This window comes from Orussus abietinus, unplaced genomic scaffold, assembly GCF_000612105.2.
Source record: "Orussus abietinus isolate OABI.00-Male unplaced genomic scaffold, Oabi_2.0 scaffold72, whole genome shotgun sequence".
Classification (NCBI taxonomy): domain Eukaryota; kingdom Metazoa; phylum Arthropoda; class Insecta; order Hymenoptera; family Orussidae; genus Orussus; species Orussus abietinus.
Window position 1 is genome coordinate 71,170 of NW_019394233.1, and position 13,538 is coordinate 84,707.

General features: G+C 48.9%; 3 protein-coding genes across 6 annotated transcripts; 2 read left to right on the forward strand and 1 right to left on the reverse strand.

The window, feature by feature from the left end:
- Positions 1 to 4,648: 4,648 nt before the first annotated feature.
- On the forward strand, positions 4,649 to 5,398 carry LOC105702316. Its single transcript, XM_012429803.1, has one exon. It carries the CDS (start codon positions 4,649 to 4,651, stop codon positions 5,396 to 5,398), a length of 750 nt encoding a protein of 249 aa, XP_012285226.1.
- A 3,553-nt stretch (positions 5,399 to 8,951) lies between these two features.
- On the forward strand, positions 8,952 to 10,833 carry LOC105702328 (uridine diphosphate glucose pyrophosphatase-like). 2 transcript variants are annotated; one of them, XM_012429823.2, is made up of 4 exons: positions 8,952 to 9,375; positions 9,471 to 9,894; positions 10,334 to 10,407; positions 10,645 to 10,833. In XM_012429823.2, the coding sequence occupies exons 2-4, from the start codon at positions 9,503 to 9,505 to the stop codon at positions 10,800 to 10,802; spliced, it is 624 nt and encodes a 207-aa protein (XP_012285246.1). In that variant the 5' UTR covers positions 8,952 to 9,375; positions 9,471 to 9,502; the 3' UTR covers positions 10,803 to 10,833. The 2 variants fall into 2 exon arrangements, with proteins under 2 accessions (XP_012285246.1, XP_012285245.1); XM_012429822.2 differs by having other exon boundaries at positions 8,953 to 9,375; positions 9,447 to 9,894.
- A 17-nt stretch (positions 10,834 to 10,850) lies between these two features.
- Positions 10,851 to 12,968, reverse strand: LOC105702327 (beclin-1-like protein). Of its 3 annotated transcripts, none has more exons than XM_012429819.1 (5): positions 12,766 to 12,968; positions 12,242 to 12,402; positions 11,748 to 12,160; positions 11,175 to 11,663; positions 10,851 to 11,069 (listed from the first exon to the last, which is right to left on the reverse strand). In XM_012429819.1, the coding sequence occupies exons 1-5, from the start codon at positions 12,875 to 12,877 to the stop codon at positions 10,952 to 10,954; spliced, it is 1,293 nt and encodes a 430-aa protein (XP_012285242.1). In that variant the 5' UTR covers positions 12,878 to 12,968; the 3' UTR covers positions 10,851 to 10,951. The 3 variants fall into 3 exon arrangements, with proteins under 3 accessions (XP_012285242.1, XP_012285243.1, XP_012285244.1); XM_012429820.2 differs by having other exon boundaries at positions 12,762 to 12,898; XM_012429821.1 differs by lacking the exon at positions 12,766 to 12,968 and adding an exon at positions 12,611 to 12,688.
- Positions 12,969 to 13,538: the final 570 nt, after the last annotated feature.

Below are 13,538 nucleotides of genomic sequence, written 5' to 3' on the forward strand. Positions count from 1 at the left end.
TTTGGTGACTTCGAGTAATTTTCAGTAATTTCTGAAATTCTCTGGCGTTTCCTCGGAAATTCAGCGATGTCTCATTTTGAGAACCCGTTCCCGGATAATTCGTATAATGGACATTGCAATTCAGTAGGAAGTGATGTTTTGATGATTTCAAATAATTGTCAGTAATTGTTCAAGTTCTGCTCATGACTTCCTTCGTAGCGAATGGTGTCGCCCTGATGATTCAAGTGATTCTTAAGGTAACACAAAAGTGGCGTCAAAGAGATCTCAGTTATGAAGTATTTCTCCTATCGGAAAATACCGAATCCTTTCAAACTTCTCGCCACGAATATGAAGGCTATAAGGAAAGTCGTGGCACCCATGAAATTCGAATGTTTAAAAAATTTGTTTACGTGCAGTCTACAAATCTTTTTTTTTTTTTTTTCTATAAACAATACAATTTCACGGGTATCAGGACCTTCCTTCCAGCGTCCATATCAATGTCGTAAAGTCTGAAACGATTCGGTACACCCAGCTCGGAGAAAAGTGTCATGAACGTTCACCCCCTCGGATGTTACCTTGCCACCCCCTTAACACATTCGCGACCACTGACGTGAATTCACGTCTTTTCAAGTTCTATTCCTGGTTGCCGCCGACGTTAATTCACGTCACTTTAACGATACAAGTTTGCGGCAACCAGTTTCAGAATTTCATTATTTTCGCCGATGATACTCAGTATTTGAAACGGAAAAAATTTTCCGGCGAAATCAATGAAATTCTGATACTGGTCGCTGCAAAGTTGTATCATATATCATTATGGAGGTGATTCACGTCAGCGATAATCAGGAATAGAATATAAAATGACGTGAATTCACGTCAGCGGCAACCAGGAATAGAACTTGAAAAGACGTGAATTCACGTCAGCGGCCGCGAATGTGTTAAGGAGAAGGGAGGAATTTCGATGTTCCATCGTCCGGCGACGCTCTAATGATTTCTATTTAATTTCTGGCACTGAAGCGCAATGATTACGTGAGTGACCCCATACCCCGGGGCCTGCTGCGGATATTTACCTCCCGGAGACTCTCGGTTACGCGGTAATCGCCACCCTCGACGCCCGGGGCCCGGGGCGCGCTGTCCGGACCGCGGATTCCTCCGGCCCCGAAAAGAAACGGGCCGTAATGATCGCTCTTCCGCGAACCAATTGAAACCCCGGGGTGGAGTGAAGAGCGTACGACTCGGTCGAGCGCCCATTAGGTCTCGTTAGGTGCGCCGAACATGCGTCCCGGTCGCTCGCGGGGAGTTTACGGTTCCTTCCGCGTTTACCTCGGCCGCGCCATTCACGGGAGCCGGGAGTAAACGGGAACCTCCGACCCACTGACTCATCCCCCGCAGGATCTATTAGGTTCCCCGACATAAAGTTGCGTATACCGTCCTCTCTCCCCATCAAAATCCTCATTACGTTTTTCGTCCCGGAATTCTGTACCTTAGCCATTTTTAACCTTCAAATTCTGTATAACATTTTTGGACACACAAATGAAATCACATATTTTAGCCGTCTTCAATGTTCCAGAATCATACATTTAATTCTATGACACGAAATCACGTATTCAAGCCGCCCTCTTCGACGGTGAAGACTCTTGTTAGGTTTCTAGGAATTCACGGATTTTAATCGTCTCGTTTAACGATTGATATCTATTAGTAAAAAAAATACACGTCGGACCTAAATCGAATTCTAACGTTAATGAAACGACTAAGATCCACAATTTCATGTTGACATGTATATGTCGTTGCCTGAGTCATATATAATTGCAAGAAAGCGTTATTTTGTTGGGAAGAAAAATTGACGCCGTCGCTTCGATCGATTCCCGTTTCCTCGATTTGACGTTTCTTCGGGCGTATTTGGTCGCGGGACTTTTATTCGTCGCGGTGGTTGGTTCTTTCAGTCGACTTCTTTCCTCAGGGTAGTTTGCATTCAAGGCGGCGGAGAAATTGCGGGAAAATGGAAGAAAGTCTCCTCCAGTCGGGTGACGAGGTCGATCGGCGCGTCGTGCCTCGTCGTCTCGGGTCGTGAGTATCCGCCGTATCCGCCATCCGGGGCTCGGATGCCGGGCGGAAAGCGGCCGGCTGGGACGGACAGGAACGAACGCGGCGGCCGAGCCGAGCTAGTCGGCAGGAGTCGCGAGAGAGGACGGAGCCTTCCTCGGGAGAAGAGGTACCGCTAGCGCCCTCTGACCTCCGAGCGAGCGGGGCCTTCTTCCACCAGCGGCGGCAATTTTGCCTTCGATCCGGCTCTTCTCGGCGCTACTTCGATCTGGATCATCGAGAACCCATCGAGGGTCCGAGTTTACGCATCGGCGCCGCACCGGCGTTCCGCATCTCGCAGCTCACGGCGAGTTCGGGCCCATCGGGAAACGGACATTCCTCACGGCGAGTCCAGTCGAGCATAAGATCTGGAAGTCTCGCAAGATACCGCGGACCCTGCGATGGAGAACGCCGACTCCGGGAATTATTCAAATGCACCCTGGCCTCCGCGGCCGTTCCGCGGCGTTCCGCTCGGCCCGTCGCCCGAACGGATACCGCGTTCTCCGGGCAAACCACCCGGGGCCCGATTACCGCCTCGGGAAGTGGCCTCGTGGGATCGGTAGCTCGAACTTCGAGGTCTCTCCCAGGTGGACCTTTGAAAAATCCCCGACAAACCTCCTGGGGCCCGACTCTCGAGTTCGTGCGGATTTCTTCTTCTTCTTCTTTTTTTTTCTTATACGAACAGATCCGTATGAAAAATATAGCGTTATTAGCGAAGCGTCATTGATCAACGTTCGAAAGTCGTATACGTAACTGTTAATTTCGAAGCGTAGAGTAACGCGCCAAGTGGAGACGGCCTGGTCGCGGATTCGGGTCAGGACTCGAGGACGCTACGTGCTCCTTCTCCCCACTCGTGTACCGTTCACGGTGCATAAATTCGCCATTTTCTAGATTCTAATCCCATGCAATGCCCTGTTGCGTCGGGGACTGCGACGAGTTTCAGTTATTAAAGAGAAGAACCCGATGGTGGGCGAAACGCGCCTGCTTTGTCTCCGAGCGGCTCGGCTTCCGCGCGTCCTGGGCCCCTTGGCGGGGCCCGGGGGGCCCGACGAATCCGTGGAGCCAGAGATCGGTTCGTTTTAATCGCTAATCACCAATTAACCGAGGGTCCCGCGTCCGAAACCTCCAGAAGCATTTTAACGAGCCGCCGTGTCGTCCGGCTCGGAATTTCAGTTGGGACCGCTCTCGCGGCCAGGGCCCGACGAGATGGGCCTCAGAGGGCCCCGCGCTCGTTGCGGTCGCGACTCTTGGGTGTCCACCGTGCCCGACTACCAATTAGCGCATACTTCGCTTCGGTCATCGCCGGCTTAGGCCTAGTCAGGCCGAGGTGGCTGCTTTTTGGCGAGGGTCCCCAAGGAAATTCGCGCGTCGTACCCCGGGACGTCACCGGGGAATGCCGCGATGTCTCCTCGAGACAACCTCCTCTTTTTCCATTTTCTCGAGACCCTCGAAGCCGGCATTCTGCGTCTTTAATCGTTCCCCGGTCCGCTGCCGACGACACGGTGATGCGCAACCTTGATATCGGTCCAATTTCCAATCGCACGATTTCTGAATCAAACCTGGATTGTTCATTACGAAGAACTCTTTTCCTCTTAAGGGTTCCCGAGGAAAAATGCAGGTCCCTCTCTTAAAAAAAAAAACAGAATCACATTTTCCTCCCGACCGCGATTAATCTTAGACTGAGAAAATAACTTTCATTGAACCAAAAATATATTTTGTTAATTCAAAGAATTTAACTCGAATGAACTGGAATAAATTGGATGCGACATTACTTCGAAATTATGATAATTTCAGTTTATTTTAGTCAAGTGATTATTCTTCGAATTAACCATACATTTCCCTGGTACCATTCAAAGAAATATATCTTTGGTTCAATGAATTTTTTTTTCTTAGTCTCCCTGAGAATATCGTAAAGTTCCAAATCGCATACGCAAGGTATAGAATTGTAATATAATGACATTGGATCAAAATGATTCAATTTTCAAGTTCAACGGTTGATCGTCCGCTGGTTCGGTACAGGTAACAGGATGTAGGGTATATACCCTTGATAGCAGTGCAGTTGATCAAGCGAGGTCTAGGTTTCTAGATTAGACCAGGATTTCCTCTCGGCCCAATGATTTGTGTGAAGGGATTTCTTGGCTTCCCCCATTCCGCCTAGAATTCCTCAACCCTGAAGAGGCCCTGGTCCTCCCGACCCGTTGTAACGGTTCCAGGGTCGACATCGGGTCTGTCAAGGGAACGAGACGGGAGCCTCTCGGCGAGTTCCCGGGTGATTGCGTGGCTTTTTATCCGGTCGAGAGAGCGAGCGATACGGATTTCGTGGGCCGGTGGAAGAGCGAGAAGGAGAATGGAATTTCTTTTCTCGAAGCGGACCTCGGGAGAGGAAACTGGTCCGCTCCTCGGCCGAGGTCGGAGGTCGATCGATACGGCCCTGTCGTAGATCGATATCGACGGGACGTCTCGCGGCGACGTTCGTCTCGTAGTTGGATCTCCGATGTCTCTGCTCTTCGCTATAGTTACCTGGTAGGGTTAAATTCCTGGGTCGAGCTGGGGATCACCCAGGACAAGGGGTCGGAGCCTCGGCGAGGACATGTCATGCTTCGGGGGCCGTGAGGAGCGGATCTTCCTGGTCGAGCTGATGGTCGGCAAGCTGAGGCTCACCAAGGACCGGGTACAGGATTCCGCCGACTGCGACCTGGTGGTGAAAATAAAATTCCTTGAGTTTCCCAACTTCGAGGTCTCCAGGGACGACTTCAAATACGCGAAGCCTCCACCCCTCGACGGGAATGGTGCCCTGGACTTCGGGATGGGCAGGTCCTGCCTCTTCACGAAGCAACCCCGTGACCTGGTGCAAGCTATGAGGACCACCCCCGTCAAGGTCGGGATTTTCTGCCGGGGGGATAACTATCCTCTGGCCGAGACCGAGGTCCGACTCTCCGGGTGCCTCTGTGACCAAATTGTCATGGCCTCGAACGACCTCGACCACCTCCCCAAGCCGTATGTCCTGAACGGTGACTACGACCTCGTCGACCCAGGAGGGAACCCCTCCGGGTCGGTTCATCTGGACTTCAGGCTCACTTGCCTCGGAAAATCTATCACTACGCACTACCGCATGCAGGCCAAGTCGTTCCTCTTCAAGAACAACCACGACGAGGGCGAGTTCTGCGTGAAAAGAATGTCGACCTCCGCGCCAGGTGACGAATCCAAGTCGGATGGAAACGAAGAAGTCGTGCCAAACCCCGTCGAGGTCAACGAACAGTCTCTGGCCCTTGGGACCAACATCGAAGGGAAGAGTAACAACGGGAAGACACCTAAGAAGACGAAGAAGAAGCCAAAATGATGTACTTTCTAAAAGTTGGTCCCTTTCCGAATAAATTTACCGCACCGAAATTTCTAAGACATGGAATCGTAACATTATGGCAACGGGGTAGATGCTACTTCATCACCCGGGCAACCAGTCACAGCATGGCCGCCAAAAATTTGGACGTGAATTAATGAAAAAGATCAAAAAGTCCCAAATTCGGACCTCCACGACTCGTGGAACGATCTAAATCAATGGCGTGAACGGTTCAAGCTGAGATGAAGAAAATTCGTTCAAAATTATCGAGTGCGTCGAGCGTCTATCGAATCACGATTTCTGAAGTTGCAAGGAGTCGGTACGACCTATGAGAATGGCCATCCAGGCGTGTCCAGGACCGGCAGAGGACCAGCTCTTCATGCTGGAACTGCTCGTGGAGCGTTTGCGTTTCTACGGCCAAGAGATGCAGAGCCTCGATACAAATTCCCTAGGCCTCTGCGTCGAATTTATCGACTTCGTTCCCTTTAAGATGAAGCGAAACGCGAGCTATCCGACAGCCGACAAGTTGCGGGAGTCAAAGGACCAAGAGGGTACCGTCGACCTCGACCTGGGTAAATCGTTCCTCTTCACCCACGTACTGGAACGTCTGACGCATGCGCTGAAGGCGCAGCCTTTGAAGATCCGAGTCATCCTTGACGACGGCACGAGGGAAAGCTTCATCTGCGAGACGGAAGTGCCGATACAGGGATGCTTCTGCGAGCGAGCGGCCTCCTCCAAGGAAATCGAGGCTGCACCCAGATCTTGCAGGATGACGGGCGCCTTCGATCTTAAGGATGGTCAAGGTAAACCCGTAGGAACCGTCGCGATCTCGCTCAAGTTGTCTTGCCTAGGAAGATGGTCATTCACGGACTTTGCTCTCCGGGAGAAATCGTTTTTCTTCAAGAGCTCCCCGGGGGGTCAGGAGTTCCAATGCAAGAGGGCTGAATCGAGTCCTGGAAGCGATACCATGGTTCTGGAGATCGATGAATCCGAGCAAGGGGGGACCATTTCGGAGCCAGTACTGGTGATGGGAGTTGCACCTGCGTGTCTAGAGCTGATGACCAGGGACGGGAATCCAGCGAACGTCCAGCCTCCTCTGGAGCTACCTGCAACGCCTCCTCGAGTAAATCTGGACGACCCCGGTTTTGAGAAACTGACCAGCGCGGAGAAGCTGAACGACCCCCAATACCGCGATAAGATTTATCGAACCTACCCAAATGAGCCAACCTGTGGATGTGGATCACCGGAAACTGCATCGCCGAGTAGATTCCTCGAAGGCTTTCCATCATGTCCTGCCAAGTGTCTAGGAGCTTGTTGCCGGGGAACCAGAACGCCGGGACCAGCGTTGCAAAGAAACGGCTCGAACAACGGCAAGGCCCCGCTCGATATTCCCAGCCGTTGCACCAGTCTCTTGCAAACTGGCCCAATTCCCAATGGTAGCTGCAACAAGCCGAGAAGAATGAGAGGCGGAGGCGACTCGTACTCCGGATTCGACGAGCGCTGGATGAGACACACCGGGGAGCAGGCGTGCTGCAACTTCAGGCACACCAGGACGTTGGACGGAGTTGCAGCTTTCTCCTCTTGCAACACTCCTTCCGCGAATCCCGGAAACATTCTGGCTGGTTCCTCGGTTGTCCACGCGCAGGAGATGATTTATTCCTTGCCGAATTACTTCTACGTCTCCAGAAGAGAGGATGGATTCCCCAGACGCGTCAGCTCCAGACCAGGCTGGATGGACCATTCCCCGACATCCCGCCTGAAAGGTGGCGGGAATCCTGGACTTCAGGAAGATTTAACATGCCATTACTCGGACGCCGAATCGGGACAAATTGAAGCTACCCACTCCAACGCCTGTAGACCTCGTCAGACCTCAACGAGCTTGCAACCAGGATGTCTCTGTCATGGCAGAGAGTCCATCGAGGCGGCCTCGAGGCAACGAGGTGCATCTTCTTGCATAAAGAAACCATGCCTAGGAGTGGACTGCCTGGTCCGCGCTTTTAAGGAGACTCAGGACTTCGTCGACTCCCTGGGCAGGGTTCCCGGGCTGGCTGGTCTGGGTCTGATGGATCCTTCCGAGAGCCCATACTTCGGGCGGGACAGAGACAAACCTAGTCCCGAGGGAGCCACCTCGAAGAAACCTTCTGCATTCTCGGTGCAACCCCAACCTGCCAATCCCCTGTGCAATGGTCCCTGCAATACGCGGATTCCTGGGTCAAGGATTGCGGAAGGCAACATGCCTCAGCCCTTTACGGTGGCCATTCCGGGACGAGTGGGCGTGGTGAGGGAGGCGATCCCCTCGATGCCCGAGGCCGGCTCCGTGCTTCCGTCCAGGACCAAGAAGAAGGACGAGAGATCGGAGAGGCCCAAGGACTCGGAGGCGAGCGTCTCCCTGCCGGCCGAGGCGGAGTCGGGTCCTTGTGGGGAACCACGATGCAGATCCCGCAGAAAAAGACTCACCGAAGAGGCGATTGCAGATTCAGGGGAAGCTTCCGGGAGAAGGTCCTCTCGCCAAGAGGCGAAGCCGCTCAGCACAGGTGGATCCAAGTCCAGCGGGGACAGACCAAGGTCCCAAAAGAGACATCGTCCTGGCCCGGCTGGGGATCGGTTCGCCACATCCAGGTCTTCGACCAAGGGCGCTCGCAGGATCGGTAGGTTCGTCTACACCGCTGGGGACATCTACCCCGGAATCAACTACGGTCACAAAACGTGTCTGGAGCCCCGGGCCAGGGTACCGGGAAACATGGGGTGGTTGTGGACGAACCTCACCAATTCTAGCGACCCGGCGGTGAAGTCGCGACCAGGGTGGAAACCTGGAGCCATCTCCAGAAGTCTGCGCGAGATGATGAGGGAAGCCAAGGCCCTTTCCGTGCCGGAGACCAGGCCCAGGTCGGCTCCCTCCAGGAGCAGGCGTGGCGACATCCAGAGGGCTCGCAGCTTCTCCTCTGTGAAGAAGGGGCAACCTAAGAAGAGGGAAGGGGAGGAGGTCGAGGTCGAACCCCCACCCACACTACATATCCATCGTAAGGATGGAGCGTATTACGTTACCATGTATCCCATCAAAAAGGAGACCACAAATTTACCTCAGCTAGGCGCGCCTATCAAACCGCTGCGTTTTAAGATCGCCAAGAACCGAGATGACGCTTCCGCTGCCTCTAGCTCCTCGGCTTCTGATATGGAAATCGAATTCTCACCTCCCGCCGCCATTAATCGGTATCGCAAGAAGCCCGACGTCGTTCATGTCGATACTCAGGTCAAGCAGCAGGAGATCCTCGAAGCCTTCTTACCTGCGGATGCGAGAAAGAAGAAGGAAAAGAAGAAGAAGGGCAAAAAGTAGATTGACGGAGAGCCGATGGCACTTCGGCGCGAGAGAATCGTTGGATTAGGAAGGGATGACGCAAGTACGCGTTTCCTTTTCCGTGGAGTCAGGTAGGAGTCCCACTGACGCGGCGGGTGTCACACGCCGCGCGTCGCTTACGGCTTCTCGAAGATGGCGACGGTACCAGTACACGTTTTCGGGTCATAAAGATGCGGTGAGACTGCGTAAGAATGGGAAGTAAGCATCGGCGACGCGGTAATCCTCTAAGGAGAATGCCACGAGGTAATTTATGGTTGTAAATGACTCGTTCAATTAGTCGACTCGCTTCGAAGGTTCGGGATCTCATTGGTCGGCGAGTTCTAAGATGGCGGCGGGTCGGCTGGCGGAACCACGTGGTTGCCGGTGCGACTTTCATTGTTTGGGGGTGTTTGCGGGCGAGTCTTTTGTTGGAAGTACGGAGTTTTAAGTACTTACCGTAGGTTAGTATCGAATGTGGCTGATAAGCTGAAACGCGCTTGCGGTTTATCAAGGAGGCTCGCGGTCATGCGCAGTGCTGCCGGGCGAAACCGTCGCGTGTTATTCTTTTGTTCGCGTCCTTCGCGATCCGCGGTCTCGTGACGCGCCAGAAGACGCCTATCGAGTAACGGTTGTAGAGGTTAGAATTGTAAGTAGCGTTATCTTAGGATTATCGGTGATTACGCGTGGTTTCTGAATTTCGCGTTGAATACAATCAAGGCCGAGAAATGACCGAAAAGAAAGTGCAGGAGAGGAATGCGGAGGTTCGCGAGAAGATGCTCGATCTTCAGGAAGTGAGCATTGGACCGATGCCGGCGAGCTCGCCGTGGATACGACCGGTTCGTATGACATTTTTACAGAACGGCCGTGAAAAAGTATGGGACTTGATGAGATCTCACGATAGCGTGAGTATGGTCATTTTTAATACGACGCGCAAGAAGCTCGTCTTTGTCCGGCAATTCCGTCCTGCCTCTTATGTTTCGTGCCTGCCGGAGATACCCAAGGTCGATGTCGAAAAGTACCCTGCAACTCTTGGCCTAACCTTGGAACTGTGCGCTGGTATCATAGATAAAGACAAACCGATCGTCGAGATCGCGAAAGACGAACTAAGAGAAGAGTGCGGGTACGAGGCTCCTGCTTCTGCCTTCACAAAGCTCCAAACTTACAGGTGTGTCTCCGGGTCCAGCTATATCGATGTTAAGGGCTGCCGATGTTCTAGAATAGTACACGAGTTCATGGGTTGTACCTACGCTAACACAGAAAGTTGTGCTTTGATAGTAACCACGTAATATTTTACATGAATTCGATTTATAATACTAGAAAGAAACGATTAAATACTATGTGTATTTTGTACAGGATGTATAGGTTTATCCTAAGATACTAGTTTACTGAGATGAAAAAATAATACTTTCCAAACTAGTAATGTTGTCGTTAAAGATTTGTGAAGATACTTTAACGTCAGGTTCACCTATGCTTGAAATTTTGTAAAGGGCAACCTAGCCATGAATTCTTGTTCGTCCTTCTTGTCCATTTTCCTAAAGTTTAATAAAAATAGTATGCAAGTATTACATTTCTTTATTAGTGTACGCGCCATTACGTTCTTGCAGGTACATCGCATGCTTGGCAACCCGACAAACCCTTTTCTATGTCGAAGTTACGGATGATATGCATGTACATCCCGGTAAGTTTCTATGGAGTTATATATTGTGTAACCAAATCTGTCACATTATTTTTTTTTCAATGAAAAATAGAAATAAACAGTTTGTACACAATTCCATTCTTACCCATATTAAATGCTCAAAGGATGACTAGCAGCAGTGTAAAAAAAAATGAAAATGATTATGCACTATTGCTTTTAACCTTCCGAGTTGGTTATATTTGACATGGTGGTGGTCTTATGCTGTTTATTAAATTAAAGGAGGGGGAGATGAAACAGAAGGTGAACTAATCGAAGTGGTGGAAATGAGCGTACCAGAGGTTAAGACATACATCAGTTCTGAGGAAATACACAGCCCTCCGTGTTTTCTCTATGGTGTTACCTGGTTCCTTGCAAACAAAATCGACCGTTATTGTTAACTAGTCTACAATCTTCCGTTATGATTAATTGTATTTAATACCATAATATAAGTTACTATGTTATTGGATTTATTTACAAAGAAAGTGTATTTACATGATGAATATGCAACCACTGTGTGATGCAAGGAAAGAGAGAAAATGAAATTACTCTAATGTTCAATCTCATCTTTTGTAAATTGGGAGCTCACCCAAGCGAGACCCCATTTAAGATTTGTTAATAAAAATTTCAATGCCTTGGTCCATTGCTCCTCGGAATTAAATTGAATTCTGAAATCAAAATAAATAGTGTATTTTTGCAGCTATAACAAGTATTGTTATTTTATCAACTTTACGAGTAAGTCATGGTCAATATAATTGACTGGGGGTAGTTACTTGATAGAATAGGAATTTCCTGTTGCAGAGTCTTCAATTTTTCCTCGATCCATTCTGTATGGAAGAGAAAATTCGCTATCACCTTTCTCTACTTGCTCTTTAAACTGTTGTAAGCAATCGAGAAAAGCCACCATAGCTGCATCAAACTTTGTATCCCATAGAAACTTGAACCCTCCACTTCCATACAGTGGTAGTTCTTTGTGCTGATCCAGAACTTCAACATAGCTGTGATTGCCAAATGGTATCAATCTAAATCGCTGGAAAGTAAGGTTCATTTTTCGTGCTAGTGCTGTTAGCAGTAAAGTTGTTTGGCCCCATGCAGCATTTATCTCACTCCAATCTACTGGAGCACTTGGTAGCCGACCCAGCCGAAAAGAATTTATAGTCCCAAAGTGGCCAGTGTGCCAAATATGAAAGGTTGCATTAAAAACATTAGTTTTTTTCAGTCTTTCAAGTTGTGCAGCTGCATAAGCAAGTTGACAGTCCAAACTGTAGAACATTCGAAGATTAGATTAGAGATGTTAGAATTCTATGAATAACAGTGCTCGGAGATTACGTGGTCGTTGTTATTACCTGCGACGTTCATCCTCTGCTAGTATTAGGTCCCTTCTATGTCTCGAGTATTCTCTCCAATATCTGTCTTCTTCATTTTGTAATCTTTCTCTCTCCCTTTCTTGTTCGGCAATAGCATTCTTGGTAGCTGCTTCCTCTTTTCTCAATGCTTCCAACTCGCAGATCATCCTTTCTTCTTCTGCTTTGATGTCGTGTAATTCTTTTGTCAGGTTTTCCATCTCTACATCCTCGTGTCCTTGTTGCTGTTGTTCCAATTCTAATTTCTTCAAATATTCATTATAATCTGACCATTCACTCTCCGTCATTCTTAACTGTTGATCCATTAGCATGAGAAGGCTGTCGGTGCATTCGTCACACAATGGATGATCTGCCGAACTGCTACTGCTCAGTATGTCAAATAATGTTGCTCGCACCTATTGCCAAAAATAATATTTAATATTAATAAATTATTCACGATGCGCAATCTAAGAGCTGTTTTATTCGGAATTACAAACCCTCAAATGATGACTGAGACTCTCGGATTCTCCGGAATCGCCGACAAGCATAAATCCATTGGTTCCATTCGTGGATTCTGTGAGGCGAAAAGGTGGAACCAAATGTTCCAAACTTCCACTCTGGGGTTCTGTGTCTCCGACAACTTGTTGCTGTATCGGTACTGTAATTTGCATAATGAAGTTAATAGGAAAGTAATGTGTACGGCTTCGATAATAAAACTCCAAGGGTTCTCTTGTGTTAATAAAGATTTTGCATCTTCGATTATATCTTGACGCTGATTTAAATTGTTAGGGTGCATCGCAAAGGTATACTGAATGTGCTGTGCCAATGATTAGGGGAACAAAGACGATCATTTTTAAATAACCTACACTCCTATGCAATCGTTATTTCTTTCAAACTTTAGCGTGAGAAGTCGTCGACCATCAATTTGAATAGAGTCACGATCCGACGTAGATGCAAAGCATTGGATGTCCCCGATCATATTAGGATAACAATCGTACAGTAAGAGGTGGAAATTACCTACGTGAGAGTTCGGCCAAAGTGTGTTCCCCAAGATGATTGAAACTAGAATCGAGTTTGAGAGGCTGCAAGCATCGTTGACACGCAAAATTCACGTTTGTCTTTATGTCCACCATTCTGGCGTTTATTTATCGAACCACAAACACCACGGCCAACCCGCCCGTCAGAGACGTTATTTATAAATATTGGTTTGACGCTTTAGAAGCGAATCAGCTGATCCTACTTCGGAATTTTCTCATGGAAGGAGCCACTAACCGCTTGATACGGCACGAGTGTTAATCCAAGGTTTAATCGACGACAGATAATCTAAAAAAAGTAAGCTTAAGAGCATTAAGAGTAATTCATTTACCGACCGTCAATACCTGTATCATAGTAAGAATATTGGCAATTTTATCGCTCGTTTCCATAGCACATCGACGTTATCTGGTGTAGGTAAACTGGGCAATAGGTGGTAACAATCCGTCGGTAAGATAGGTTGCCAATAGTGTTCTTCAAATCTTTTTAAAATCTGTTGTACTTTTTTTGTCTAGGTTGGACTTTGATACGAGGTTTTTAAAACTTTTATTAACAAAACTTTTCGCTAAGATATCAGATGAGTGGGATGTTAGTTCGATGATTTTCTAACAGATGGCGATATTCTCCCACCCAGTAGGTGGCGCCCTCGGCGAGAGACGCGCATACTTTTTCAACTAACTTGAAAGTATAATCCCTATTTTAGATCTAAATCATTCGATTTTCGATTAACAGCGTTATCTAGAATCCTAAGTGTTTGTCGAC

Bases quoted from the DNA above. Each gene is read 5' to 3' on its own strand.
- LOC105702316 (XM_012429803.1), top strand. From the start codon at position 4,649: ATGTCATGCTTCGGGGGCCGTGAGGAGCGGATCTTCCTGGTCGAGCTG.
- LOC105702328 (XM_012429822.2), top strand. From the start codon at position 9,455: ATGACCGAAAAGAAAGTGCAGGAGAGGAATGCGGAGGTTCGCGAGAAG. The intron at 9,895-10,333 runs GTGTGTCTCCGG...ACGTTCTTGCAG, and splicing joins ACAAAGCTCCAAACTTACAG to GTACATCGCATGCTTGGCAA. The intron at 10,408-10,644 runs GTAAGTTTCTAT...ATTAAATTAAAG, and splicing joins TGATATGCATGTACATCCCG to GAGGGGGAGATGAAACAGAA.
- LOC105702327 (XM_012429819.1), bottom strand. From the start codon at position 12,877: ATGGTGGACATAAAGACAAACGTGAATTTTGCGTGTCAACGATGCTTG. The intron at 11,664-11,747 runs GTAATAACAACG...AATGTTCTACAG, and splicing joins GCAGAGGATGAACGTCGCAG to TTTGGACTGTCAACTTGCTT. The intron at 11,070-11,174 runs GTAACTACCCCC...TTTTGATTTCAG, and splicing joins GGAAATTCCTATTCTATCAA to AATTCAATTTAATTCCGAGG.